Source organism: Lynx canadensis, chromosome C1 (genome assembly GCF_007474595.2).
Source record: "Lynx canadensis isolate LIC74 chromosome C1, mLynCan4.pri.v2, whole genome shotgun sequence".
NCBI lineage: Eukaryota > Metazoa > Chordata > Mammalia > Carnivora > Felidae > Lynx > Lynx canadensis.
The window spans coordinates 207,290,537-207,317,710 of NC_044310.1; the positions used below are offsets into that span (position 1 = coordinate 207,290,537).

At 47.8% G+C, this 27,174-nt stretch overlaps 1 protein-coding gene across 1 annotated transcript; it reads right to left on the bottom strand.

Moving 5' to 3' along the window:
- Positions 1 to 5,644: 5,644 nt before the first annotated feature.
- Positions 5,645 to 26,357, bottom strand: FAM124B (family with sequence similarity 124 member B). The gene is made up of 2 exons (XM_030327821.2): positions 25,266 to 26,357; positions 5,645 to 7,499 (listed from the first exon to the last, which is right to left on the bottom strand). The coding sequence occupies exons 1-2, from the start codon at positions 25,995 to 25,997 to the stop codon at positions 6,849 to 6,851; spliced, it is 1,383 nt and encodes a 460-aa protein (XP_030183681.1). The 5' UTR covers positions 25,998 to 26,357; the 3' UTR covers positions 5,645 to 6,848.
- Between the last annotated feature and the right edge of the window lie 817 nt (positions 26,358 to 27,174).

The window sequence follows — 27,174 nt, forward strand, 5'->3', positions numbered from 1 at the left end:
AATGAAAGGGTGGTAATTCAAGGCTCCATCCTGGTGACCTCTGCCAGACCACATGTGGCCCATAGGATTCTTTCTGTCTAGCCTGGACAAAAGTCTGGAGGCAGAAGTACATCTCAAAAGGGCCCCTGCCCCCCTTCTGTGGATCCCATCCTACTTCCCTCTTAGCGTGGGAAAGGGGAGGGGGCAGGTCTTCTCACTTTACGAGAAGCTACGGTTCAGGCCTCAGGGGAGGTCTTCTCCCCTCCCACAAGGGAGAAGAAAGAAGCAATCGAAAAGAAAAAGGGTCAAAGGAATCAAAGCTAAGAAAACTTCAAAGAGACACGGAACCCCCCAATGTACGGTTTTAAACATCTCTCTTTATCCCTTTGAAAATTCAATTCCCTAATACAGTGCCCCAATTTTGTAGTTGGCCTTAACCCCTATTAACGTTTCACTCTGTATCAATCTCAGCTATTTGGTGCATAAACAGAACTGATTCTGGCTGATTTAAGCCGAGAATTAATTTATCAGAAGGCTGGAGAACCGGGCTCAGAAAAAGCACGAGAACAGTAAGAAGATGAACAGGCAGAATGACGAAAATCAGGTCCCAGGACCAATCTGGGATAAGGGCTCAGCCAAACACCAGACATCGCTTCTCCCCAGGCCAGATCTGTGGAGCGTGCCCCTCCCTCTGCCAGGTGTGAAGGGACCCCGTTTTTACAAAGCATGGCCAAGGCTGTGCGTATGGAAATGCTTGTACTGGGTGTTGGGGACGTTTGCTACCACCTGCTGGCTTTGTGGTATTGGTCCTGCTGTGATAGGGCTCCTGGCCGGGCGTGTGGCCACCTTGTTATGCTGTGAGGTACCGCTATGCAGTTCAAGTTTATTTCCTTCAACAAACGCTGAAAAATTAACAAAAACAAACAAACAATAACCCACGAAACATGGGTCGTGCTTCTGGTAAGTTTGCCTCCTACTGAGACACCCATGGGGAAATTTCCTGAACACGAGTTAATTTGAAAAGATCTATGTGTCCTCTCTTGGGGTGAAGCAGAGGGGAGAAAGGTTGGAGCTGCCCCCACAGAGATTAGATTGTCCCAGGAGTGCTCTCTAGCGACAGACTCGTGAGAGGGTGGAAACCAGGTAAATCTTCACACACCTCATTAAAATGTCCTGCTGAAATTCAACCACATTCTGGTTCTGTGAATCAGACCCTTGGGCAAAGCAAGAGAAAATTCCAAGATGCAAACGCTCTCCTGTGAGAAGAGATCAAAAGGGCCATAACTGGGACGCCTAGGTGGCTCAGTCTGTTGGGCATCCGACTTCGACTCAGGTCATGATCTCGTGGTCCCAGAGTTCAAGCCCCACGTCATGCTCTGTGCTGACAGCTCAGAACCTGGAGCCTGTTTCAGATGCTGTGTCTCCCTCTCTGTCTCTGTCTCTCTCTCTGTCCCTCCCCTGCTCATGTTCTGTCTCTCTCTCTCTCTCTCAAAAATAAATAAGCATTAAAAAATAAAAATAAATAAATAAACAAAGGGACCATAATTTATAAGGGAGGTTAGCTGGAATCGACCGCAGTCTGTGCCCGCAGGAATTCAGCTTGTGCTAAAAGCAGCAATATCACTTCTGCTGTAACCCTCCCGTGTGGCCACATCTCTTACAGTCAAGACCTGCTCAAGGCACCTGCGTGGCTCAGTCAGTTAAGCATCCCCCTTCGGCTCAGGTCATGATCTCACGGTTCATGGGTTCAAGCCCCCACTCGGGCTGTGTGCTGACAGCTCAGAGCCTGGAGCCTGCTTCCGATTCTGTCTCTCTCTCTCTTTGCCCCTTCCCTGATTGCTCTATCTTTCTCTCAAAAATTAAAAAAAAAAAAAAAAAAAACATTAAAAAGATTTTAAGAGACACAGGAGACCTCCCTTCTCCCCGCAGCGAGATATAAATGTCTGTGGCTGAAGCCACCCAGTGTGTGGTACTTTGTCATAGGCGTCCTAGCTGACTAGGACAATCTCTTACCTCTGGCATCTAGAGAATAGAGGTCTCGCCTCGTCTGTGTCCCTGCCCCTCAACGTGCATTCATTGAACTAAATATTTGCAAAAGCATCTGCTCTGGTCCTGGCGCTGGCCTAGGGGCTGGGTTCCAGAAGCACTTCAACAGGGTGCTATCTGGTCAGGTCCCCTGCAAAAGGAATTTTAACTTGAACTCTAAATGACGAGAAGGAGCACCCCCTTCCCCGCCAGGGCGGGTCTGGTGCAGACAGAACAAGTAAGATGTGCTTGAGCGGCAGAAAGGAAACTGAGGCGGCATGCCATTGTCCAGGTGCATGGTGTGGAGGGTGTGGGCACTGTGCAGGAGCTGAGGTCTCCCCTCTTGTGCCGCCGCTGTGAGGGGCAGGATGTTGGAGTGGCTATGGATGGGCACAGACTGCAGCCAGACAGCGTGTGTTCTAATCCCAGCCGTGCCACTAACTCATCGTGCAATTCTGGATTAGGTTCTCTCTCGGCCTCTCTGTGCCTCGGTTTACTCACCTGTAAAACAGGGATCATAATCTCAAAGGATTGGTGTTAAGATTGAAATACTTAGGAGAGCACCTCGCGTGTGGGAAGGACTGCACAGGTCAGCCCTCGTTGTCAGATTTAATGTCGTTGGCCCTCTTGAGAATTATTGTCCTTAAAAGAAACACCTTAGAAACATCTCCGGCAGACGTGGGACTCGTAAAAACCACACATTTCTTCCCATGCTCAGCAGAGACCTTGTCGTGTGTCCAGTAGCCCAGACAGGTTCTCTGGGATAACTCGACTTTGAAATGACACATTTGAAAAGAAAGTTTATGAGGACTGAGTTCTTGATAACGTAGATCCTAATGATGTGGTCTCTAGGGCCGTCGGCACCTGCTGGTTGGCCATCATATACTACAGCCAATTTTTAAAATTGCTAGTTGTGAGAAATGTTCCAGAAACATCTCAGACCTCCGAGAAAGGTCCAGTGCTCTCCAGAGAGGAGAGCAACGTGGGTAGAGAGACCACCATTCTCCTCAGTGGCGTGGGCCTACCGGTCCCAGGGAGAGTCCTGCACGTGAGCTGGAAAGTGGGGAGCACTCCCCCAGAGCAGGAGCGGCCTTGTCTTTCCCATTCTCCTGGAGCTTAGCCAACAGGTCCTCTTCAGGAATCCTGGGAGATGCCACCAAGACAGAGTTCTGTTTTTTAATATTTATTTATACTGAGAAAGAGAGAGAGGGAACGGGAAAAGGGCAGAGAGAGATTCCCAAGCCGGGTCCTAGCTGTCAGCACAGAGCTCCAAAAGGGGCACAGAAACCGACGTGGGGCTCGAACCCACCAACCGTGAGATCATGACCTGAACCGAAGTCAGATGCTTATCCAACTGAGCCACCCGGGCGCCCCCAAGACAGAGCCTATTAAAACAGAATGAAGAGAGTATCAAATCCATGCATAGAGGGTGAGTGGAAAGGAGGGAGGACAAGAAGGAGGGAAGAGAAAAGAAGGAAAGGAAAGGAAAAGGGAGAGAAAGCCAAAGCATGAGGGCTTAGAAAAGATTCAAGAAAGGCAGACAGTATTAGGTATCTCAGGACTTTCTGAATAGATTTTATGACATGGAGATGAAATTTAAGAGTTTCCAATGCACAGAAAATGGGCTCCCTTCTTTTCTCTTTGGCTTCCCTTCCCCTTTTCCTGACTTTCTCTGGAAGGAAGGAGCCGAGGCTCCTGCCCACCTCCCTTTGGAAATCGAGGGGTGTCCCACCCTTCCCCTTCTCCACCCCCAAATCCCCTGCTCTACTTCCTTTAATGAACAAACTCATTCGAAAGCTTCCAAAGGCTACCATTTCTAGTAATGTTTAGCGACGTCCAAAGAACAGTTGCAAGAAAGTATGATATACTATTGATGAGGTTAAAAACAGCTAAAGAAGTGTAATGCGACTGATTTTTAATGTGCCTATAAAGAAATATAAAGTAATTGGATTCTCAAGAGTCCCTCTGATTTAAAAAGGGGAAGGGGGGCCCTGGGTGGCTCCGTCAGTTAAGCGTCCAACTTGGGCTCAGGTCATGATCTCCTGGCTCCTGAGTTTGAGCCCTGTGTTGGGCTCTCCACTCTCAGCTCGGAGCCCACTTCAGATCCTCTCTCCCCGCCTCTCTGTCTGCCCCTTCCCCACACTCTCTCTCTCTCTCTCTCTCTCTCAAAAATAAACGTTAAAAAATAAATAAATAAAATGAATTAAAATAAAAGTGATACACTTTACATTAAAAAATACAGCATAAGCAAGTAAAGAGTCTGGTTAATGTGATAAATTCGATTAAACTAGTTGCCACTTTATCGATGTTACATACAATCTCTTTTGAACATTAAGATGTATTTGATTTCTTCCCATCCGTAATTTCCCTCCTAGAAACATGAATGTCAACAAATGGCACATATAGCAAAAATCTTAGAGAGCTGGGGTTTTTTGTTTTTTGCTTTTAGCATTTATTTATTTATTTTGGAGAGAGAGAGAGAGATCGGACACCACAAGCAGGGGAGGGGCAGAGAAGGATGGGGAGAGAGAGAGAGAATCCCAAGCAGGCTCCACACTGTCAGCGGATTCAGAGCTCGAACCCAGGAACCATGAGATCACAATTTGAGCCGAAATCAAGAGTTGGACGCTTAACAAACTGAGCCACCCAGGTGCCCCTGGGTTTGATTTTTTTTTTTTTAACCGAATCATTGATTTTACTAAAAGTTGTTTGAAAAAAAAAAAACTTTCGTTGCCATGACATTTTAAAAAAACATGGGTCTGAAGGACCATTTGTAACAATACTACTATTTTACGTATTTATTGTGCTTAACAATATCCAAATATCTTCAGGTGCATAATCTTGATTCTCTTAACTTTTGGTTCCAGTAGGTAAGGCAACGGAGGATCAAAGAGGCTGACCGTTCAAAGCCCCATAAATAGTACATTTAAAAGCTGGGGCCCAAAGCGGGGACTTTGGCACCCTGGTGCACTGGAATATCCATCCCATCGCGTTATAAATGGGATTCCTGTGTTGAGAAGGATCTAGTCAGTGTCACTTTAAGAGTGTGTTATTTTACAAATCAATTTTGTAAGGTACTCCTTCACGTTTATCAGTATTCTTCCCGATTTCCATGTACTTATATTCTTGCCCATGTATTATGTTAAAGAATTCAGGTAACCTCAAAAGAAGCAGGAAGGAAATTTCAGAATTGCCCGCCTGCCGCGCTCTCCAAGGCAGCTCAAGAGCTCAATTTAAATGAGACTTTCATTACTTTAAACTCTTATTATAGAAAATCATACCGAAATTAAGTTCTTCATCCCATTTCCTAAAATCTAACTTTAGTCTGGGGGAGGGAAGGAAAATGAGAATGAGAATATATTGACGTCACGCGCTTAGAAAAAGAAAATCAACCTCGAAGTCTTATCTTTGTCTATTTGCGACTCGTCTTCATTTCTACTCTTCAAGGTCAGCAGAGCACCCAAACTCAGCCAGGTGTCTCTTCCCTGAGACTCGTGCTTGAGCCCGAACACATCTTCTCTCCACGTGGGTATACTAAGTGTCGGGTTGTCACGAAGATCGGGCCAAATCAGCATGGATTTGGAGAATAAGGTTCATGGAGTCCAATAACGTCATAAATTGACTACAACACACAGACCTCAGATGTTTTAAAAACCTTTACTATAGACCCAACAAAAAAATACAGTCGATGAGCAACCGAGAATTTGTCCATCATGCTTATAATTGCAACTTATAATATGTGCCGGTCTCCACCCGCAGGTGGCGAATGGTTACTACAGCCTTGTGCAGCAAGTGTGAACAGCAGTTGCGGAAAAGGGTTCCAGAGGAATTAACACTTCAACATATTCTCAAGTGTTGCTACAATGAATCTGTACTGGTGGGACCATAAACTTTTGGTGGTTGGATGGCCCCAGAATGTATGTGGACCATATGTCAATGTCTGTCTTATTCAAACATGGGTGCTCCATAAATACGTGCTGAATGAGTGAATGAATGTATAAATGAATGAATGAGTATTGCAAAGAAATTTAGGAATTTGAACATGGCCAGAAGAACGTAAGTCCTGCTCCAACGACCCATCCAATCCAATCTTCCTGCCGCGTTAAGTAGAGATCTGGAATCATCCGATCATGTCATGTTCCTCTCTGGTTAGAAACATGAACCACTTGGCCCCTTTGGAGTAGCCCAGAAACAAATGAGAAATGGAGGGGCTGGGAAATCCCAGAGCCTAGCTTTCATTTTTCACCGGATTTCTTGGCTTCCTGTGTTTCTGCTCATTAAACAGGAAAAGACTAAATTGTTTCTAATTTTCAGAACACTTGCATGGTAACTCATTCTAGATGCAAACAACTTTAAAGGCAAAATCACGAGCGGCTATGTAGTATACAGAGCATAGATACCAAAGGAGGCCACAGAAAATTAAAAAACACTAAAGAACAAATAGTCCGTGTCGTCCAGGGGGATGAACTACGCAACCCAAGTGAAAATTAAAACCAAAGTGCATACGCTCATCAGCATTGCATAACACAGCTGACTCATTTGCATACAATGCAATTATTTCTGATAGGTGCTGAACTCAACACACCCAGCTGGGTTAGCTGTGTCTCCAAGGGCTTTTTTCCCCTGCACGTTGGCTGTGTTCCCTCCTGACCATGATCGCAAATAACCGTTCACAGCACCGTGAGACTGGGAACAGTTGAAATAAGCGCTATACTGATCTGTGCATGGCTAGCCTTCGGGGCCCCTCACGTGAACAAGAAACAGGCCCGATTCTAGGTCAGAGGGCTCCGTTCCTAGAACACTGTATCTGATCTCGTGTTTTAGGAAACCCCACTTGTTTGGTGCTATATAAAGAATTCTTCTTCTTCTTTTTCTTCACCCTGGACTGGCAGGTGAAGGAGACATTTTGACATCGTCTTCCTTGCACCAAGAGCCCTCTGGCCAGCAAGGGACAAACCATGGATCCTTTCCTTAGAGATTTTATTGTTCTTGGAGGCAGTTGCCCCTAAGGATGAGTCTGGCAAGCAGGATGGTGGCTGGCTGGCCCGGAGATCCCTTGGAAATTCGCTTAGAACAGATTGCCTGGGTTCCCAGTTGACCGTGGTGTGCCCTGTGTCAACATTAGTTTCTGCCTCCAGCTTCTCAAAGCTGTTTTCCGCGCTGAGGACCTTTGCTGTGGCCCCAGGCTGGAGGTGGGGAGAAGGCAGATGCACCCGGGCACCCGCGGCTGCGCTGCGGTCCTGGGATGGGCAACCAGGGTTTTTCCACAAAGTACCACTATAGCTGTCTGACGCTGGGCATCCGCCGGGCGCTGGGCACTCCGGAGAGCCCACCTTGAGCCTCCTGGCCCGGCTTCTTCGGCCTCTGGGCTCTAGGGTCCTCCTCGTGGAGACAGGGATTAGCCTGGAGCCCTGGGGAAGCGTGTTAGCTCCCGAGGTGCCGTTCAGAAAGGAAAGCTCGCCATTCCTCACACCAAGTCCTGGATTCAGCTGGACCTAAGGGACAAGGGAAAAAGAAACAAATTCAACAGACGTTTTCTAAGTGCCGAGAGCAGACGATGTCCCATTCATCCTCCGCCATGCGGTGCCCACAGCAGACCTGCAACAGAGCCAGTTGAATTGAAGTCATAAGTCCAATCTGATTATGAGCTCTATCAGTATTCAGCCCCACACATCTTTCTCTCAGACTCCCTAAACCAACGTATGACAAGGCTACGAATCTGAGAATCAAATGACCGCTTGACAACAACACGGTTCTTGTAGATCATGTTGTTCAAATGACGCAAAGATGTTCGAAGATGTCATCTGGCGGCCTCACTTGCTGATGCAAACAATGTATCACCAACTATGCAATCAAAATCACAATAAAAAGCCACCCAAACACGTGGCCATAGTCAAGATAAAGCCTGGAATAAGAATTCAGTCCTCCAAAGTTGGTAAGTTCTTTTAGATCAGGCCAATGATATATATCTTGAGCTGTTGCAAGACATGTGGGCACTCCAGCCAGACTAATAATTCGACACCTTTTAAGCCAATATTCTTTAAATTGGGGGGGGGGGTGCCATTTGTTTATAGCACAGACCTAGTGTCATGTGGGAAACAAAGAAAGGAGGGAGCTGTGTTCTCTTAATCCCTAGCAATTCCATTCTGGTTCCAAACTTACAGGCCCTACTCAGCAGAGCTCCCAGCCTAAGGTTTACTGCTGTCTCCTTCTGCAGAATGGAGTTCACTGGCCCATCTCCCATCCTTGGACTCTTGGGAGCCTCATCCCCTACTCTTTACATTGCACTCTGGCCAAGAAGATTTCTGGAAAAGATAACGTTCTCTCTCTTGTCAGTAGCCCTTAGAAATTGGTATCTAGGGCCTACCGCTGCCTGGCCCTGCCATTAATCAAATACGGAAAAGAATGTCACAAAAGAACCATAAATACATTTTCTAAGCGAAAGAAGCCCGTCTGAAAAGTCTACGTACTGTATGATTGTGACTATATGACATTCTGGAAAAGGCAAAGCTATGGAGACCATAAAAAGGAAAAAAAAAAAGTGGGGGGCACCTGCACACCTCAGTCGGTTAAGTGGCCGACTTCGGCTCAGGTCACGATCTTGCACTTAATGAGTTTGAATCCTGCGTTGGGCTCTGTGCTGACAGATCGGAGCCTGGAGCCTGCTTAGGATTCTGTGTCTCCCTCTCTCTCTCTCTCTCTGCCCCTCTCCTGCTCACACTCTGTCTCTCTCTGTCTCTCAAAACAATGAATAAACATTAAAACAAAAAAAAAGTTAGTGGTTGCCAGGGGGTAGAGGGGAGAGAGGGATGAACAGGCAGAGCTCAGAGGATTTTTAAGGCAATGAAAGTACTCTGTACGATACCGCGGGGGGGGGGGGGGGGCACACGTCATTATACCTTTGTCAAAACAGTTCGTGCAACACCAGGAGTGAAACCTAATATAAACCGTGGACTTTCGGCGATAATGATGTGTCTATGCAGGTTCATTGATTGTGGGATGGCGGGATGCTGACAGAGGGGGAGGCGGTACCTGCGAGGGGCAGGGGAGCATATGGGATTCTCCAGTTTGCTGTGAACTTAACACTGATCTAAAAAAAAAAAAAAATGTTTTTAGGTTTGTTAAAAGAAAATAAAAAAGACTGGTCCATATTTATCTCCCCAGGCAAGAAGGAAGAAATCAGAACAGTAAGAAAGCAGGTCTAGAAACGACCAAATCACCACGCACGAGCGTCCGGTAGTTGCTTACTTATGTCACACTCATGTAGAGCCAGCCCCCAATTTTCTCTCTGATAGAAACAGTATAGTGACCGTGATCAAACTGCAAAAAGCGAAAAAGTTGTTGCCATCAATTCCTTTGGCAAATATTCTCTGTAAAGAGCCGTATAATGTATCTGAGGCCCCATGGACCCAAGGTCTTCATTGCAATTACTCGACTCTGCTGCAAAGCAGCCGCAGACAATGAGATAAATGGGTGTGGCTGGGTTTCAATCTTGTGCAATTTTCATGTGTCATGACGTTCCCCCCACCCCCAACCATTTAAAAGTGGAAAAACTATTCTTAGCTCCCCGGGGGCCCGTGGTTGGCTGATCACCGCTATAGAAAAAAAAGCAATGACTTCCCACTCCCCAACTGCCCCCCCCAACACTTTTTTCAAGCAGAAACTTTTCTGGAATCCCTAGATATGAGGTGCTGTCTGCAGAGCGGCCCTGATTGAAGGCTGCTGGGCCTCCCTTTGCTCTCCCACCCCCACCCCCACCCCCCACCCCCGCTGGGGTGCTGACCCCACTCACCAGGTCCCTAAGGCTCCCCGGAACACACTTTGAAAACCGGTATTCTGCAGTCTGGACCAAGCCACTTACCCTGAAATCTCCCCCACAGGTGTGCTTCCCCTGAGCCGCGCCCCCCTCCCCTCCCCTCCCCTTCCCCCCACTCTGCCTCTCCCCCCTCCTCCTCCCCTCCCCCTCTCCCCCCTCCCCCATCCAGCCCACCACCCCCGTTCACGCAGGGGGAGCCTCCACCAACATCCCAGCCCCCTCTAGCGGGGACACTGTCAAAGGGACGGCCACTGCATGCCGGGATGTGTCCCTGTGTGCGAACCCAGAGGAGAAACTTCTGTCCCCAAACTTGGCTGCACACTGGGGCCCCCTGGGGAGCTTTAAAACACTGACACCAGGCTCCCACCTGCGGACGTTTTAATGTCATTGGGCTGGGAGCCACCTGGGCCTGAGGAATTTTTAAATCTCCCCCCGCCCGGGGGTGATTCTAATGGCGCAACAAAAGTTGGAAAGTACAGCCACAGACCCAGAAAAGGTGGTCGTCCGGCAGCATGCTATCACGTGGTCACCGTGAGTCTCAGCGTGTCAGGCTGACCTCCCACTCCACATTTCTGGAGTGGGATTTGCCTTTGCCTCTCTCTAATTCCTCCTGCCTCCCCTGCCCTTCCTGGCTTTCTGTCCCTTTTCATTTTTCCTTTCACCCAGTGTTACCTTCTAATAATATCCATCTAATAATTTCTGGGGCGCCTGGGTGGCTCAGTTGGTTGAGCGTCCAACTTCGGCTCAGGGCATGATCTTGCAGCTCATGGGTTCAAGCCCCACATCCGGCTCTGTGCTGACAGCTCAGAGCCTGGAGCCTACTTGGGCTTCTGTCTCTCCCTCTCTCCCCCCCTCCCCAGCTTACTTACACTCTGGCTCTCTCTCAAAAATAAATAAACGTTAAAAAATTATATTCATCTGATAACTTCTCATAAGAAAAACGTGGTAAAGGCAGTGACGGCTCACTGTAAAGCCCATTGAACAAGTGTGTACAATAAAAAGTAAAGGCTTCTCCCCAACTCCAACCTCAAGCGACCCCAAATTCTTCCTCTCCAAGAACACTACTCGTTCATTCTTTCCAAATCAGAGGGAAACAGACTCTCTCCCGGATGCAAGCTGGGGTCTCCTCTCCTGGGAGAACAAACTCCCCAAGTCCCCTCAGAGGGCTGAGCCGCCAGCCTAGCCTCCTGGAGAATCGTTTGACGTTATAATCTACCTTTTTACGTGACCCAGTGAAGTCTTTTTCTTCCGGAAATGGAAAGTGGCATAGGGATTCCCATACTCAGAGATCATTCAGGGTTGGTATTAGACTATCCAGTCTGGATGAGGAAATCCACTGGTTTGGTTCTGAGGTCCTATTGAATTTTCTACCAATCCTGAAGAGAAGGAGGAGCCTCAGGGCAACCCGGAAGTGCCTCTCAGGGCAGGGTCTGTAGTCGCCCCTCCTCTCAGCTCCGCTCAGCCCATGGCCCCTCCCCTGGGCCTCGCCCCCCTCGCAATGTTCTACCTCCCAGGGACCACTGAGCAGTCTTTCCTGTTCCAACACTCAGTTCTCCTGTTAGATCAGCTCTTTCCCATCAACACCTCCTTCCAAGTCAACTGGAGTCCAAAGGCCCTCATGGCTTCAACCACTTCCCCGCCCATACTTCCCACTCCTCTCCACCACTCCCTTTTGTTCCGCCAAAGCCTCCCTCGAGACCTCCCAACCCCGGGTTCCATCTGCGCTCCCACGGGCTCTGAACTCGTGCCTTGCACTGCAGGCTGCAGAAAAGCACACGACTGTTCAGCGTGACATCACCATGAAGGTGCGCTTTCCAACTGGGCCCAGGCTCCCCGTAGGTCCTGTTTCCTTAGCCAACTGTCAGCTGCTGCAGACCTTCCGAGCTGTCCTCAAACCGTCAATGGGGCCACCACACCCCCTCCCCAGGCAGAAGGATCTCTAGATTAGGGAGAAAACAAAAGCCATCAGCAGCTAGCACCTCTCGGCTGCCTGCCATCCAATGTATCTGCAACATCATCATCCTCCCCACAAGAAACGGGACCAGTCTCCGCTCCGTGAATTCCAACGCCTCCTGCCTTCCTGGCCACCGCCAACTTATGGATGATTCATTTCCTCCCACTTTGCTATCTTGTTTCTCCCCTCCTTCTCTCTACCCCATGCTCTGCCCGCTCTTTTACCACAACAATTAAACCTGCTCAGGTCTATCTTGAATAAACACATTCCTTCACCCTCTTGCCCTCCGGCTCTCTCTCTCCTCTCCTTCACAGTCAAGCCTCTCTATTAAATGTATCCACACTCATTTATCCTACTAACCTCCCCTTATTTCCTCTACCCATGGCACTGACTCTCCCCGCTACCAATCCACTGAAATTGCCCTTGCCAGAGATCATCCTCAATCAGCTTCCTTGTCATTCATTGTTACTTGAGCTCCGGTTGAATTTTACAAGGCTGACCTCTCTCCTTTACATTTGAAGGCTTTTTTTTTTTTTTTTTAAGCTTCAATTACTGTGTAAATGATGAAGGCTCCCCAAAGCGTAACTACAGCTCAGATCTGTCTTATAAGCCTCCCACTTGTCTATCCAACTGCCTTCCAGGCACCAGCTCCTCAAACTCAACGTGTTCAAAATTGAACTCATTTCCCTACTCATGCTAATTCCATTCTGTTTAGTCTTTTCCCTTTCTTCAAACGCGTTAGCCCCGTGTTAGCAAAGCAAGAGCATCATTTCCCCTTCTTCGTCCCCGTGTCATCCACTCCCGTGGACTCTGTCGCCCAAAGCTCTCTCCGATCTTCCTGGCTCTCCGTGTCCAATGCCCTTAACCCTAGGGCAGGCTCTTGCCATCTCTCATCTGAATTACTGCCACAGCTACGGGATGAGGCCCCCGTCGATGCCCTCACGTCCCTCCGATCCCTCCTGCACTCCTCTACAAGAGGAGCTTCAGAAACAGCTTTCATCATGTCACCCTCCTACTTCAGATGGCTCCCTATTCTTCTTGAGATAAGAATCTAAGTCCTTTAATATGACCGATCACACCCTCCACAGTCTGCCCCCTCTTCCTCCAGCCTGGTCGTTCACCACTTCCTCCCTTCCAGCCTCCACTTGCCAAAATCAAGCTTCTTTGGACATGATTTGCTCTTTCCCAGTGCCAGTGTTTGTGTACATTATTTCCTCGGTCTGGGATATGTCTCTTCTAACCCCTCTCCCTAAAAACCCATGATCAGCCCCGGCTTCCACATCACTTCCTCTTGGAAGCTTTCTTAATGTCACTGACTCTGGGTTAGGTCCCCTAAATATTGGCTCTGCCACTTAGTTGTTGGACTTTACAGAAGTTACCTAATCTTCCTATGCCTCAGTTTCTTCACCTATGAAAGGAAATAATCCTGAGTACCAGCATCATAGAGTTGTTGAAAGGATTAAGTGATAACAGTGGCTGGGACATAGCTCTGCTAAATATGAGTTGGTTAGTATCATAGTAATTAGCATTATTACTAGATCTCCTCGCAGCCTGTACTTCCATATCATAGTAGTTATCACCGTGTTATGCACTTGTCCACTTACATCTCTGTGTCTTTCTCTGAATTTGCCATCTTGAGCAAGGGGTATATTCATCTTCTTCATTATTGTATCTCCAGTAAACTCGCATCGTGCCCAGCACGTGGTAAGTAATCAACTAGATGTCTTTTGGATACATACGTAAAGCTTAGCACCTAACAAAATGTACATTTTTACATGTATACAGGTATGGAGATGTAAAATCCTATTGGGCCCCTAATTATTTGACATTAGGTAGATCTCAAGCCTTTTAAAGAAAAGTCAAAATGACTTTCATCGTATGGTTGGCCATTTCTGCAAACATTTTGGGAGAAGGAAATGTCAACTTCTCATTCTCAAAGTGAGGTCTAAGATCCTTAGACCACAGACCACAATTGAGTGCAATATTATTAATGTAGAAATGCAGACGTGTGCAGTTACGGTGAAGAATTTCCAGGAGAAACATAATGCTGAGTGATTGAGAGAAATCCCTTGGGGGAGAAGAAGGCTCCTCTTGCCAGAACACAAACTGAAATGCATTTGTAGGAATTCTGATCATTTAGAGCTCATCTTTCCAAGAAATATTTGTAAAATGTTACGAATTGAGAACTAGCTTTTTCAAGTTTCAGGGAACCCTGGCAGTTATCTTGATGAATAGGACTATCGTGTGTCACTCATTTGATTCTAAATACCTGAGAAACAAGAGAATATGCATCATTAAAAAATGATTAAGCTGTTAAAGAACAGATTCATCCCATGAAGGGAAAATAAGATTGTCTCTTACTAAACGTGATTGCAAGAGATAAGAGAATTTCTCCTACACTGAAAAAAAAAATTAAATGGAAACAAATGATGCAGATAATAAGAACCCCCCCGAACAATGCCAGACTTGCTTACTTAAGAGTTGAAACCACTGTCTTCTGATTAATTGTTCTTTAAAGTAAAGGTACTTACCAAAAAAAAAAAAAAAAAGTGGGGGCCGTCTGGGGGGCTCAGTCAGTTAAGCCTCTGACTTCAGCTCAGGTCATGATCTCACAGTTTGTGAGTTCAAGCCCCGTGTCAGGCTCTCTGCTCTCAGAGAGCAGATCTTCTGTCTGCCTCTCTCTCTGCCCCTCCCCAACACACCCCTCACCCCTCAAAAATAAATAACTAAATTTTTTTACAAAAAGAAAAAAGAAAGGCACTTACTTTAACTGATTAATCAAAACCACTGATGTTAACTGCTTTTCTGTAAGAGTGAAAACCTGAGCAATGCCTCGAAGTGTTCCTTCAGGGCAGCATAAACCCAAGTATTGAGTGAGCAGAAGGGTAAGGATGGCAGTGTGTGTGTGTGTGTGTGTGTGTGTGTGTGTTGTGTGGTTATGTGGGGCACATTTGGGGTAGGGATGGAGAATGAATAAGAAACGAAGAGAGTGACAAAGAGGGAGGAATAGAGTGGAAGTGCACACAGCGGAGAGAGATTCGGAAATGGGAAAGGACCCTCAAGAAATGCTACCGAAGAAAATGAATTACTTTCTTCATGACAGACCACGTTCTTTGATTTTTTGAACGGCCAAGACAGAACACAACGACGGACTTAGCCAAATGTTGATCAAGTGAAAAGAACCACGTGCTTGCTTACACCAAACTAGCTTCTGGAACACACACCTTTTCCGAAGAGACAGGCTTATTTCCTGAAAACAAGCAGTCAATCAACCGGTGGTGCAGAAGCAGCTGTCTACCCGCTAGTCTACTGGAAATAGACATTTACAACGAAATACTGAAAGGAAGCGGAGAGTCATAGACTTCCAAATTATACGGTACAAGAATAAGAAAATACGTAATCAGTTACGGGTTACAAAAATTTCCATGTAAAACGTGCACCAAATGGAAGCTAATGTGCATTGGAGCTTCACGGCAGGTTTTGGAGACAATTTGCCATTCGAGCAGAGCCTTAAAGGGTGGAGAAGTGAAGAGGCAGAGAAAGACACCTCTGGACAAGCTTAGGCAATGCAGAGATGCCAGATATCATAAAATGGAAATTTTTCAACTCAAAAAGGAATGAAATTCTGACACCTGTTACATGGATAAACCTAGAAAACATTATACTGAGTGAACTAAGCCATACGTAAGGACAAGTATTATATGCTATGTGTTGCATCACATAGGTGAGGTGCCTAGAATAGGCAAGTTTATAGAGACAGAAAGAACCAAGGTTACCAGGGACTAGGGGAGGACGGAAGAGGGAGTTATAGTTTAATAGGTACCGAGTTTCTATGTGGGGTGATGAGAAAGTTCTAGAAACAGACTGTGGTGATGGTAGTGTAACATTGTAAATGTACTTAATGGCACTGAACCCGACACTTAAAAAGGGCTCAGGTGAACAAATGTTGTGTTCTGTGTATTTTATGACAATAAAAAAACATATCTGGGTGCAGGGGTGAGCCTAGACTTCTGGAAAGAAAGTTGGGCTAGCCATAAAGTTAGCTGCCATTTAAAAATGTGTTCAACTGTGGTGTGCTGGGTAAAATAGGATGCCTGGAGCCGGAGTGAAGAGTTAGAGTGTCATAATAATAATAACGCACCTTTAAAGCTATGCGGGCTTAAAGAAGGAAGGGGGGAAAAGAATGACCCCAGCAGAAAACTACCACAGTTTTCTATTCACCTACATTCACTAGGTGTGACTGAATGAGGGGCTTCTGGGAAAAGAGGCTTTAAAAATGACAATGTTTCAAAACCACTGCAAATGGGGAGAGAGTGACCAGAGCTGGAGAGGTTGGGGGAGGCTGTTGATGGTGTCTTAGGTTTCGCTCAGACTGAATGCGAGGTGCGAATGAGACATGATGGTCCCGTGGTCTTCCAGGGAGCCGGAAATAAGCTAAAGCTCGAGAGCCAGAGATTCTCACACAGCAGTAAGGTCAACAAAGATGAGGCTAAGTGCACAGGATGGTCTATATTTCTTAACCTTAAGGAAACCTTTGGCCAAGGACAGTGGTTCTCAGCCGGGGGAACCTTCACCCCCAGAGGCGTTTGACAAGGTCTGGAGACGTTTTGGTTGTCGCAACTGGGGTGCGGGGGTCGGTACTACTAGCCTCTAGTGACAGAGCCAACGGTGCTGCTCACACCAGCAAGGCACAGGACAGTCCTCCACGACCAAGAATCATCTAGTCCAAAATGTCAATACCGCCAAGGCTGAGAGAACCTGATTTAGGCACAGGAAGAAAGAGGTGAGTCCTTGAAAAAAAGATGGAAAGAGAAGGCAAACTTAAAGAGCTGGGTTATGCAAACCCACAGAGGACAGACTTTCGAGGCAGGAGTGGTCAATGTGCATGATGCTTGTGGCCTTATGGCGAAACTCTCCCAGCATTTGTACAAGAAGTGAGGATAAAGGACAAATAGCAGCCCCAGGACCGGAGAGACAGATAAATGCAGGGAATCATGGCTTCTCGGAGCAGAGACTCCTAAGGGGAAACGCCAGTGGGAAGCAGGGCCAGATGAGGAAAACCTGAACTCTGACTAAGGAATGGCAGAAGGCTTCGTGTGGACAACTCTGAGAGTTAAAAACTCCAGGGGGACCCAGTCAGAGGGGCCCCACAAGCTTGTGAGATTTACCTCCCGGAGCCTGACCAGACTCTCACAATAAGTATGGGAGAAACTTCTCCTTGTGCGTCTGGAAGGGGAAGGAGAAAAGAAACCATTTTTTTTCTTTTTTTCTTCTTCTTCTTCTTCTTTTTTTTTTTTTTTTGAGAGAGAGAGAGAGAGGGAGAGGGAGGGAGAAAGAAAGCGTGAGTAGGAGAGGGGCAGTGGGAGAGGGAGAAAGAGAATCTGAAGCAGGCTCCATACCTCAAGGCTCCAGCCCACTACCATGAGCTTATGACCTGAGCCGAAATCAAGATTCAAATGGTTAACTGACTGAGCCCCCCGGATGCCCCTAAAAAATACAATTTGAAGAGACGGTAGGGGCGCCTGGGTGGCTCAGTCGGTTGAGCGTCCGACTTCAGCCAGGTCACGATCTCGCGGTCCGTGAGTTCGAGCCCCGCGTCGGGCTCTGGGCTGATGGCTCAGAGCCTGGAGCCTGCTTCGGATTCTGTGTCTCCCTCTCTCTCTGCCCCTTCCCCATTCATGCTCTGTCTCTCTCTGTCTCAAAAATAAATAAACGTTAAAAAAAAAAATTAAAAAAAAAAAAGAGACGGTAAACATCAGAGCCAGGCATGGCAGCGCTGTTGGGATTATCAGGCCAGGAATTTGAAATAACTTGATGAATGTCCTAGAAGCTCTAATGGATAAAGCAGACCGCAAGCAAGGACAGGTGAGCAATGTAAACAGAGACAGAAATCCTAAGAAAGAACCAGAAAGAAACACTAGAGATTTAAAAAAAAAAAAAACAAAACCAACACTGTAACAGAAATAAAGAACACCTTCGATGGGCTTACTAGTAGACTGGACACGGTTGAGCAAAGAATCACTGAACTAGAGCGAACCTCAGAAGAAACTTTCAACACTAAAAATCGGGGGCACCTGGATGGCCCAGTTGTTGAGCATCTGACTCTTGGGTTTCGGTTCAGATCATGATCTCATGGTTTCTTGAGTTCACCCGCAGCACGGGGCCTGCCTGGGTTTCTTTCTCTCCCTCTCTCTCTGCCTCTCTCTTAATTGCGGGCATGCTCTCTCCCCTCTCTCTCAAAACAAACAAACAAACAAACAAACAAACTTTAAAAAAACAAGACAAAGCTAAAAATCAAAGAGAACAAAGACAAAAAACCAGAACGGAATATCCAAGGACTGTGAGGCAGCTACAAAAAGTGTCACATTTGCATGGTAGGAACACCAGAAGGCAAGAAACAGAGAAAGGAACAGAAGAAATATTTGAAATAACTGTGCCTGAGAATTTCCCCCAAACTAATGTCAGACACAAGAACACAAATCCAGGAAGTTCAGAGAACACCACCCCAAAAATCCCCCCAAAGCTACACCTAGACATACGTTTTCCAAACTACAGAAGTCAAAGATAAAGAAAAAAAATCCCAACAGATGTCAGAAAAAAAAGAAAAAAGGTAAGGGTCACATCCCACTTTTCTTTTTTTTTTTTTTTTTAATTTTTTTTAACGTTTTATTTATTTTTGAGACAGAGAGGGACAGAGCATGAATGGGGGAGGGGCAGAGAGAGAGGGAGACACAGAATCGGAAGCAGGCTCCAGGCTCTGAGCCATCAGCCCAGAGCCCGATGCGGGGCTCGAACTCACGGACCGCGAGATCGTGACCTGAGCTGAAGTCGGACGCCCAACCGACTGAGCCACCCAGGTGCCCCGACACATCCCACTTTTCAAAAGCCATGCTAGCAAGAAGAGAATGGAGTGAAATATTTAAAGTGTGAAGAGAAAAAAATAGCCACCAAGCTAGAATTCTGTACCCTATGAAATTCTCCTACAAACGTGAAGCAGAAATAAAGTCTTTCTCAAACAGAGATTGAAGGAATTTGTATGTCAGGAGGCCTGCCTTGCAAGAAACATTAAAAGCTCTTTGGAGAGAAGCAAAGTAATAAAGATCAGAAACCTGGAAGGAAGAACATTGAAGAAGGAGTAAATGAAGGTCAACTTTTATTTTTCTCATTCTTAGTTGATCTAACAAAAAAGTGTGTTTAAAATAATAATACCAAGGGTGCCTGGGTGGCTCAGTCGGTCAAGCATCTAACTGGCTCAGGTCATGAACTCCCATTGGTGAGTTCAAGCCCCATGTCGGGCTGGGTACTGACAGTTCAGAGCCTGGAACCTGCTTCGGATTCTGTGTCTCCTCTCTCTCTGTTTCTCTCTCTCTCTCTCTGTCAAAAATAAAGATTTTTTTAAAAATTTTAATGATAATACCAACAATGTATTTAATTATGTATACTTATATATATGTATGTGTATATATATATATATATATATCACATATAGCATTGAATGCATATATTAGAAAAGAAGAAAGACCTCAAATCAACAATCTAAGTTTCCACCTTAGGAAACTCAAAAAAGAAAAGCATATCAGCTCCAAAGTAAGGGGCGCCTGAGTGAGTCCGTTAAGCGTCTGACTTTGGCTCAGGTCATGATCTCACGGTTCATGGGTTCGAGCCCCACATCGGGCTGTCCACTGTCAACGCAGAGCCTGCTTCAGATCGTCTGTCCCTCTCTCTCTCTGCCCTTCCCCCACCTGCACTCTCTCTCTCTCAAAAAATAAATAAACGTTAAAAAATCATCAAGAAGAGAATATCCTTTAAAAAAAATGTGAAGTAAGCGGAAGATAATAAGAATTAGAGCAGAAATCAATGCACTTGAAAACAGGAAATCAGTAGAGAAAATCAATGAAATAAAAAACTGGTTCTTGGAGAACTAAGTGCTACTTGTAGAGGATCCAGAGGCGAACCCAGGGACTGGACGAAGCTCCCACAGGCGTGATTGCCTGCTCATTCGGCGGAATAAACTGAGAGAAGCCACCAGAAAGGACGGCTAATGACCGACATCTGTTGTTGAGACTCAGCATCCCAGATTGTACTGACGTTCGGTTCATGTGCTGATGTAAGCAAACCCCCTGCCTGGGTCCACGAATGAGACACCACCACGGTGGGGCAGGTGGTGGAGACGAGCGTGAACGTCCCCATTTCATTCGTCTTGGGAAGCAGTCAACTCTTGTCAAGAAAGAAGACCTGGAAGGTGGGCCCCCAAGAGATAAGAGGGAACCTTCCTGCTCTCGCTGTGTGCTTGGCCTGGAGCACCTCCTGGTGACACACGTGCAGCACACACGGAGACGTGTGAGAGGACCTCAAGGTCACGTCTTGGCCAAGGAGCTCTCAATGGTGACACCCAGAGGTGCTTGTAAGTTACCTCTCCTGTAAAGAATGTTCTGTTGTTTTCCCCTTTTGGCTTCAACCTTTCACAAAGACCTTGTTGGAAATTAGAGCCTGGCTTCAGTAGTGTTGTGGAGACGTTGACAAGGACATGCCCGTGGTGGTCGCAGCAGCTACCCGGGGAGGTGGGACGGCCCTGTAGCTGGTGCTGATCTCCCCGGGGTTATGGGCAACACAACCAGAGAGCAGCGGCCCGATGAGGAGAGGAGGCTGGAAGAACCTCAGGGGCCCGTTCTAGCGCACCCGAGAAAATTCACGCCACCGAGTACACACTGGCTTCGACGACATCACGGTCTGTGCCTGCTTCTCCCTTTCGTTCCCCGGTTCTTCTCTCTCCCGTCTCCCAGAGTGTGGACGCTTTGTAGGTTCTGCTTCCTTTCTTCAAATTCTACACACGCTTCCTCGGTTACCACCACTTCTGCACAGGGCTTCAGCCATCGCCCCCCCACCCCCCACCCCGCCCGTGTCCCTACCCCAAGCTCCTGCCCTCAGGGGCCACCTGACCCCGGAATATCACCCGAATGACCCGCAGGCATCTCAAGCCCCGAGGTGTCCAGACCCATCGTCACCTCCCTTCTCTTTTAAACACGGTTCATGTTTAACCTCACGCTTCCATCGTGCTTTCCCTTACTTAAAACTTTGCTAGTCCCTGATTGGGCGGTCGAAGTCACCTCTGGATCGGTCTGTCTGGTACTCATCCAATCCACCCGCCGTGATGGTGCCGGCGTCATCATCTAAACTGAATCTTACAGGGACCTACCGTGTCTGCTTCCTCTCTAACAACCTTGACAAACGCCTCTCTGCTGCCTGTTGTAGATCCCCCTGCACCTATACTCAGCGGGCCACAATCTTTCCCCAAAAACTCATCTGAACTCTCCAGCCCTACCCCTACCCCCCCACCACAGCCCGGTTCGGTCATCCTCCAAGTCACACATGCTCCAATCTTGGTCAAATCAACCCTTTCTGTCCCTATACTCAAGGCAGGGGCGGGGGGTGAGGAGGTGGGCTGCAGCCCTACCAGAGCAGGCTCCTCGTATCGCAGGCTCCTGGGGGAGGATCCAGCCCCCCCATCCGCCAGGAAAGGCAACGTGTCATGGCAAAGAAGACCCAACCACAGGGTAACAGAGGGACGGCTGTCTTGTCTCCCACGGGGCAACCACGGAAAGATGCAAGGACAAAGCACCGCTAAAGGGGGAAGGGAAGAATCAAGCCACCGTACACTGGCAGCCGTTAAGAACTAAGACAGGGGCGCCTGGGTGGCTCAGTTGGTTGGGCCTCCGACTTCGGCTCAGTCGTGATCATATGGCCCGTGAGTTCAACCCCCGGCATCGGGCTCTGTGCTGACAGCTCGGAACCCGGAGCCGGCGTTCGGATTCTGTGTCTCCCTCTTTCTCTGCCCCTCCCCCGCTCAGGCTCCGTCTTTCTCCCTCAAAAACAAAGAAACATTAAAAAATTTCTTTTAAATAAATAAATAATAAAAGGACTAAGACAAATGGAGAGCGGGGCCTAAACAGGTTCCGGTGCAGGGTAGACAATCAATACGAGTATTTGGTGAACGAGGGGCACCTGGGTGGCCCAGTGGGTTCACCGTCCGACTCTTAACTTAGGCTCAGGTTCTGATCTCACGGCTTCGTAGGTTTAAGTCCCTCATTGGGTTCCGTGCACGGTAGCGCACAGAGCTTGCTTAGGATTCTCTGTGCCCCTCTCTCTCTACCTGCCCCCCACCTGCTCGTGCTCTTGCTCTCTCTCTCTCTCTCTCTCACTCAAAATAAATAAACTTTAAAAAAATAAAAAAGTATTTGGTGGGTGAATCAACATGGACATAGTCGATCGTTTATTGACACATCCATTCATTTACTGAGCACCTACTATGAACCCTAATGTCACTCTCCGCAAAAATGCGCATTCAGACATTCTGCACTGGCAGGTCAGCTGGGAAAACAACTGTTCACTGTGTGCCTCTGGCAGGACAGCTGGTGGCTTTCTTACACACACACACACACACACACACACACACACAAGAATTGCATTGCTTCTGCACAATCTCCTACAGCGTCCACTTTACAGAGCACCACCATTTATATTTTCTCTCTTTTGATCCTCATACCTAATTGTACCAGTCAGTGTCACGCACGGGCTCCATCAGTGACTGCTGATTACAATAAGGATAAAATAGAAGCTCCTTAGCGAGACGCTTGTTCGTCCACATGAGAATGTATTTGCCTACCACGCGCCGGGCCGTCCTAGGTACTGGGAAGACAGAGGTTCCTGCTCTCATGGCGCTTACCTTCCAGTGGCTGACCATTTTCCTGATGATGTGGTCCCACCTACCTCTCATCTTCTTCCTGTGACCCCACTCTCTTCACCCCAGCCACATAGAACCTCGGGCAGTTTTTTGTTTGTTTGTTTTTTTGGTTTTTGTGTGGTTTTTTTTACATGCCCTGCTAAGGAAATGCCACATCACACATTGTCACCCACGGTCTCTCCTCTTTACAACACCTTCCTCCCTTCTCCATGTGGCTCCTTCCTTCCGGGCTGTCCACCTTCAGGAGGCCCAGGTATCACTCCTCAGGAAGCTTTGCCCATCACCCGCCCACACACTCACATCCATTCCGGCGCTGAGGAAGGGTTATTTGTGGAGAGGTGAATCCGTAGTTACGGTTTTCCACTGAATATGTATTATTTTCTTTCTTTTGGTCAACATCAGTCATCTGGGCCGCCGGGCATTTGTTTCCCTACGATCTTCACTGGGGGTCCCTGACCCTCCCCTGTGAGTCCCTGACCCTCCCCTGTGAGTCCCAGGAGGGTCTGACTTCACAGAAAATCAGCCTCTGCCTGAGAAGTATACTGACCCCCATGATCCCATTCCCTTGGATGCAAAAATTGGTTTAGAGAAGAGAATTGGTTAGAGAAATTGGTTTAGATCCGAGTTGGTTGGGTTAATCTTGAAAATAAGAACAGTTTAAAAAATGTGCCCCCTGCTGCACACACATATTAAATGTTTGTTTGACAGTGAGGTTGATTATAAATTCCGGAGATTAACCGGGGCTGAGGTAGAAACTGTAGATGCCTTGGAAATTGCTGGGTTAATTACAAGGCAACCGACAGAAAGAGTACCTGTCCACCTTAGGTGAACAAGAAGGTAAATAATTTAGAAATCTTTTGACACAGAATCACTATGATTCATATGTTATTAATAGCTCAAAGCTGATGACAACAAAATTAATCAAAGGGAAAGACTTTTTGTCTTCTGTCCTGTTATTACTGTACCCAATCGGCCTTAAAGGGGTTTCTGACCATTTCTCAAGGACAGAAGCCACAGAATATTTTGCTGTATCATGCCCTGCCTGCACACACTTACACAAGCATGCACACTCACAGAGCACTGGATAAGAATGGAGAATTGCATGAGTTGTCTTATGTCTTAGGCAATTCACTGAGAATCTCTCCCCCTCAGTTTTGTCATCTGCAAAATGGGAAAAATAGTGATTTCCTAGGTTGTTATAAGAATTAAATGAATGGGGCGCCTGGGTGGCTCAGTCGGTTGAGCGTCCGACTTCGGCTCAGGTCATGATCTCACAGTTTGTGAGTTCGAGCCCCACGTCGGGCTCTGTGCTGACAGCTCGGAGCCCGGAGTCTGCTTCACATTCTGTGTCTTCCTGTCTCTCGGCCCCTCCCCTGCTCATGCTCTGTCTCTCTCTGTCTCTCAATAATAAATAAACATTAAAAAAAATGTTTAAATAAGAATTAAATGAAGTAATCAACGTAATACATTAGTCTAGGTCATAATCAATAATAATAGTTAAAATTGCATTGTGGGCGTTAAGTGTTAAGGCATTTCGTGTGCATAACAACCCACACTCTAGGAAGATGTTGATATTACCTTTGTTGTGCTAATGAAGAAACCCAGACTAAGCCAGGCAGCTTCTAGGTGCCAGGCTCACCCCGAAGAGAATACTCCACAAGAGACGCCACATGATCCCTATCAGGATGGTGCTTGGCTTATAGGGGATGCTTACAGAAGGCTTTTATATCAAGATTTTTTTTTTTAAAGGAGTTAGAACCACCTAGCTTGATTTGGGGTAGAATTTGACGGTGATACAAAATGCTTGAAAATGAGGTCAAGTGTTCTCAAGGAGCGTTTTCAAGGGGCACCTGGGGGGGTTCAGTCGGTTGAGCATCGGACTCTTGATTTCAGCTCAGATCACGATCACCGGGGTTGTGGAATCGAACCCCGGGTCGGGCTCCATGCTAGATGTGGAGCCTGCTTAAGGTTCTCTCTCCTTCTGCCCCTCCCCTACTCACGCGTGCACACACTCTCTCTCTCTTTCTCAAATTAAATAGAAAAGAGAACTAAATAAGTCAACGGGAAAATATTACGTCCACAGGACTGCAGACTTAACATCCCCAACTATAATTACAGCTTGAGCTTCTTTAGGTCGGATGGGAGGAGCTTACGCTATTTCTGAACCAAGAGTGGGCCAAGTATTTGCGCACAGTTTTTTTTTTTTTTCAACGTTTATTTATTTTTGGGACAGAGAGAGACAGAGCACGAACGGGGGAGGGGCAGAGAGAGAGGGAGACACAGAATCGGAAACGGGCTCCAGGCTCTGAGCCATCAGCCCAGAGACCGACGCGGGGCTCGAACTCACGGACCGCGAGATCGTGACCTGGCTGAAGTCGGACGCTCAACCGACTGCGCCACCCAGGCGCCCCTTGCGCACAGTTTTAGAGGACAATCTTGTATAAGCTACAAGCTCACGGAGCTTGAACTCCCTTATCTGTCAGATGAGGGGATTTTATTAGCCCACTGATGCTCAACCCTGACACTTGCTACATATCTGAGGCGTCCAAGGCGCCCCCGGAGACGCCAGTCTCACTGACCTGGGGTGCTGCTGTGGCAGGAGACGTTTTCCAAGCCAAGCTCCCCGGGGGATTGTGACGTGCCACCAAGGTTGAGAACCACTGCATCGGATCATCGCTAAGGCCCATCTCAGACACAAAATCACACAGTGCCATGTGCGTCTACAAAGATCAGAGGCAAAACTGGAATACCTGAAGCAGAATCTGGTTGCCGTCATAGTCCTGTGTTTGCCACCTGGTGCGGCTGATGGGGACGCACGGATGGGGTAGAAGAGGCACTAACTGGCCAATCTCTTGGACCTTAAACTGCAGCACTGAAGACTCTTTGGGGTCCACTGACATCCCGAGGGGCAGCTGCTTCAGGGACAGCTGCAGAGCAAAGCTCTCGGTGGCATAGAGCACAAAGAAACAGAAGTTGCTCTTCTGCAAGGTGGCGTCCTTCTGCAGGATCAGCTCGTAGAGTCTGATGGCATCCTCGTAGTTGTCAAAACTGCAGTAGAGTGTCACTCGCAGGATCTCGGCCCCACAGTGCACCTGCCTCACGCCCCAGACGGGCATCTGGCTGTCCAGGCTGTAGAACTCCTGCTTGGCGAGAACGTAGGGACACGGTCGCCCCGGGGCGTTGGGGGCCGGGTAGCACTGCCAGGGCCAGCGCCGGAGGGAGTCGAGGACCCGGAACAGCCGCTCCTCCCCGAGGCTCTCGTGCAGGAAGAGCAAAACAGACATCCCCGGGAACCGGGAGCGCTTGGAGTGGCCCCTGTCGTAGTATTTCGCTGGCCGGACCCGCTCTGACACCAGAAAGGGACGGACGTCTGGGCACACGCAGTCCAGCAGCCGGTCGAGAGTTTGCTGCAGAAGCGAGCCGTGCCCAGAGTTGGCCAGGAGGTGGACGGTCATGGCCAGAGGCTCTGGTGTCTCGTCCATTCTGGACTGACCGAGGACAGAGGCAGCAAGGGGAGGGGGGCCCGGGGCAAGCTTCCGCGGTGAACAGAGCAGCGGGCGGTTCTCACGCAGAGACTGCAGCCCACCAGGAAACCCGCACCCCCGCCCCCCTTCCGAGCCGAGCTCCCAACCTGGGCTCCCAACCGGCGGCCACACGGGCGGGCGGCAATCCACACAGATCGGGGCACGACCGCAGCGGGGGTCGATGTCAGCCACAACGTCACTCGCGCGCACAGTGTCACTGTGCGTTTGGCTCGTCCAGGCACTCCCCAGGGGTTCTGTTTGCCCTAAAAACCTACAATCCTGAGAAACACCCAAGTGGGTGGTTCTTACAGACACTCAGGAAAGGAAATGACCGGGCAAAAAAAGGAACAGGAGTCGGCTCGGTCGGGCTGATAGCGATCTGTTTAGTTGAAAAGACACTGGGTTTAGGTTTACGGTTTTTGGGCCCACAATGGGTTCTGATTTCCTCCTTATGTCCCTCCAGGCCACCTGAATACAATGACCGCTTTAAAACAATTCTGCAACTTGTCCCCTGGCCAGGATTTCCACCCCCCTCCTTTGTCTTTTTATTTTGTTGCAGGACAACTGATCCTAGGGCAGAGACGAGAGGATATTTTATCTAAATAATATTGACTGTTCACCAAAAGGGATTTGCTCTACCGCAGAGTCTGAGGGCATGTACTAAAAAGATGTTTCAAAACTAAGCCTTCCCCCCCCCCCCCGCGCCGTTCATGTGATTCTTCACAAAAGAGTGAGAGCTTTCCAATACCGACCAGTGTGGTTGCTCGTACCTACTGAGGATCGACCAGGCACCAGTCATCAGCCCTTCTAAAACTTTACATGAATAGGTTTAAGTCTCCAGCACACCTACGAAGAAAAGACTATTTAGCCCCAAATGATGGATGAAGGTGGGACCCAGAAAAGTTAAGCAACCTAGCTAAGGTCTCACAGCTAAAAAGTGGCTGAAGGACGATTGGAACCCAGGAACCGAGAGGTGCTCTTGAGAAGCAAAGAGGAAATGCTTCGCGGGACCTGGAAGTCCTGGCCTGGCTTTTCTTCCTAAGGATAGGGAAAGGACACGAAAGCACATTCTAGCTGAGGACATGTATTAATCTTAGGGACTCTGTGTGCTGTCGAATCTTTTTTTTTTTTTTTT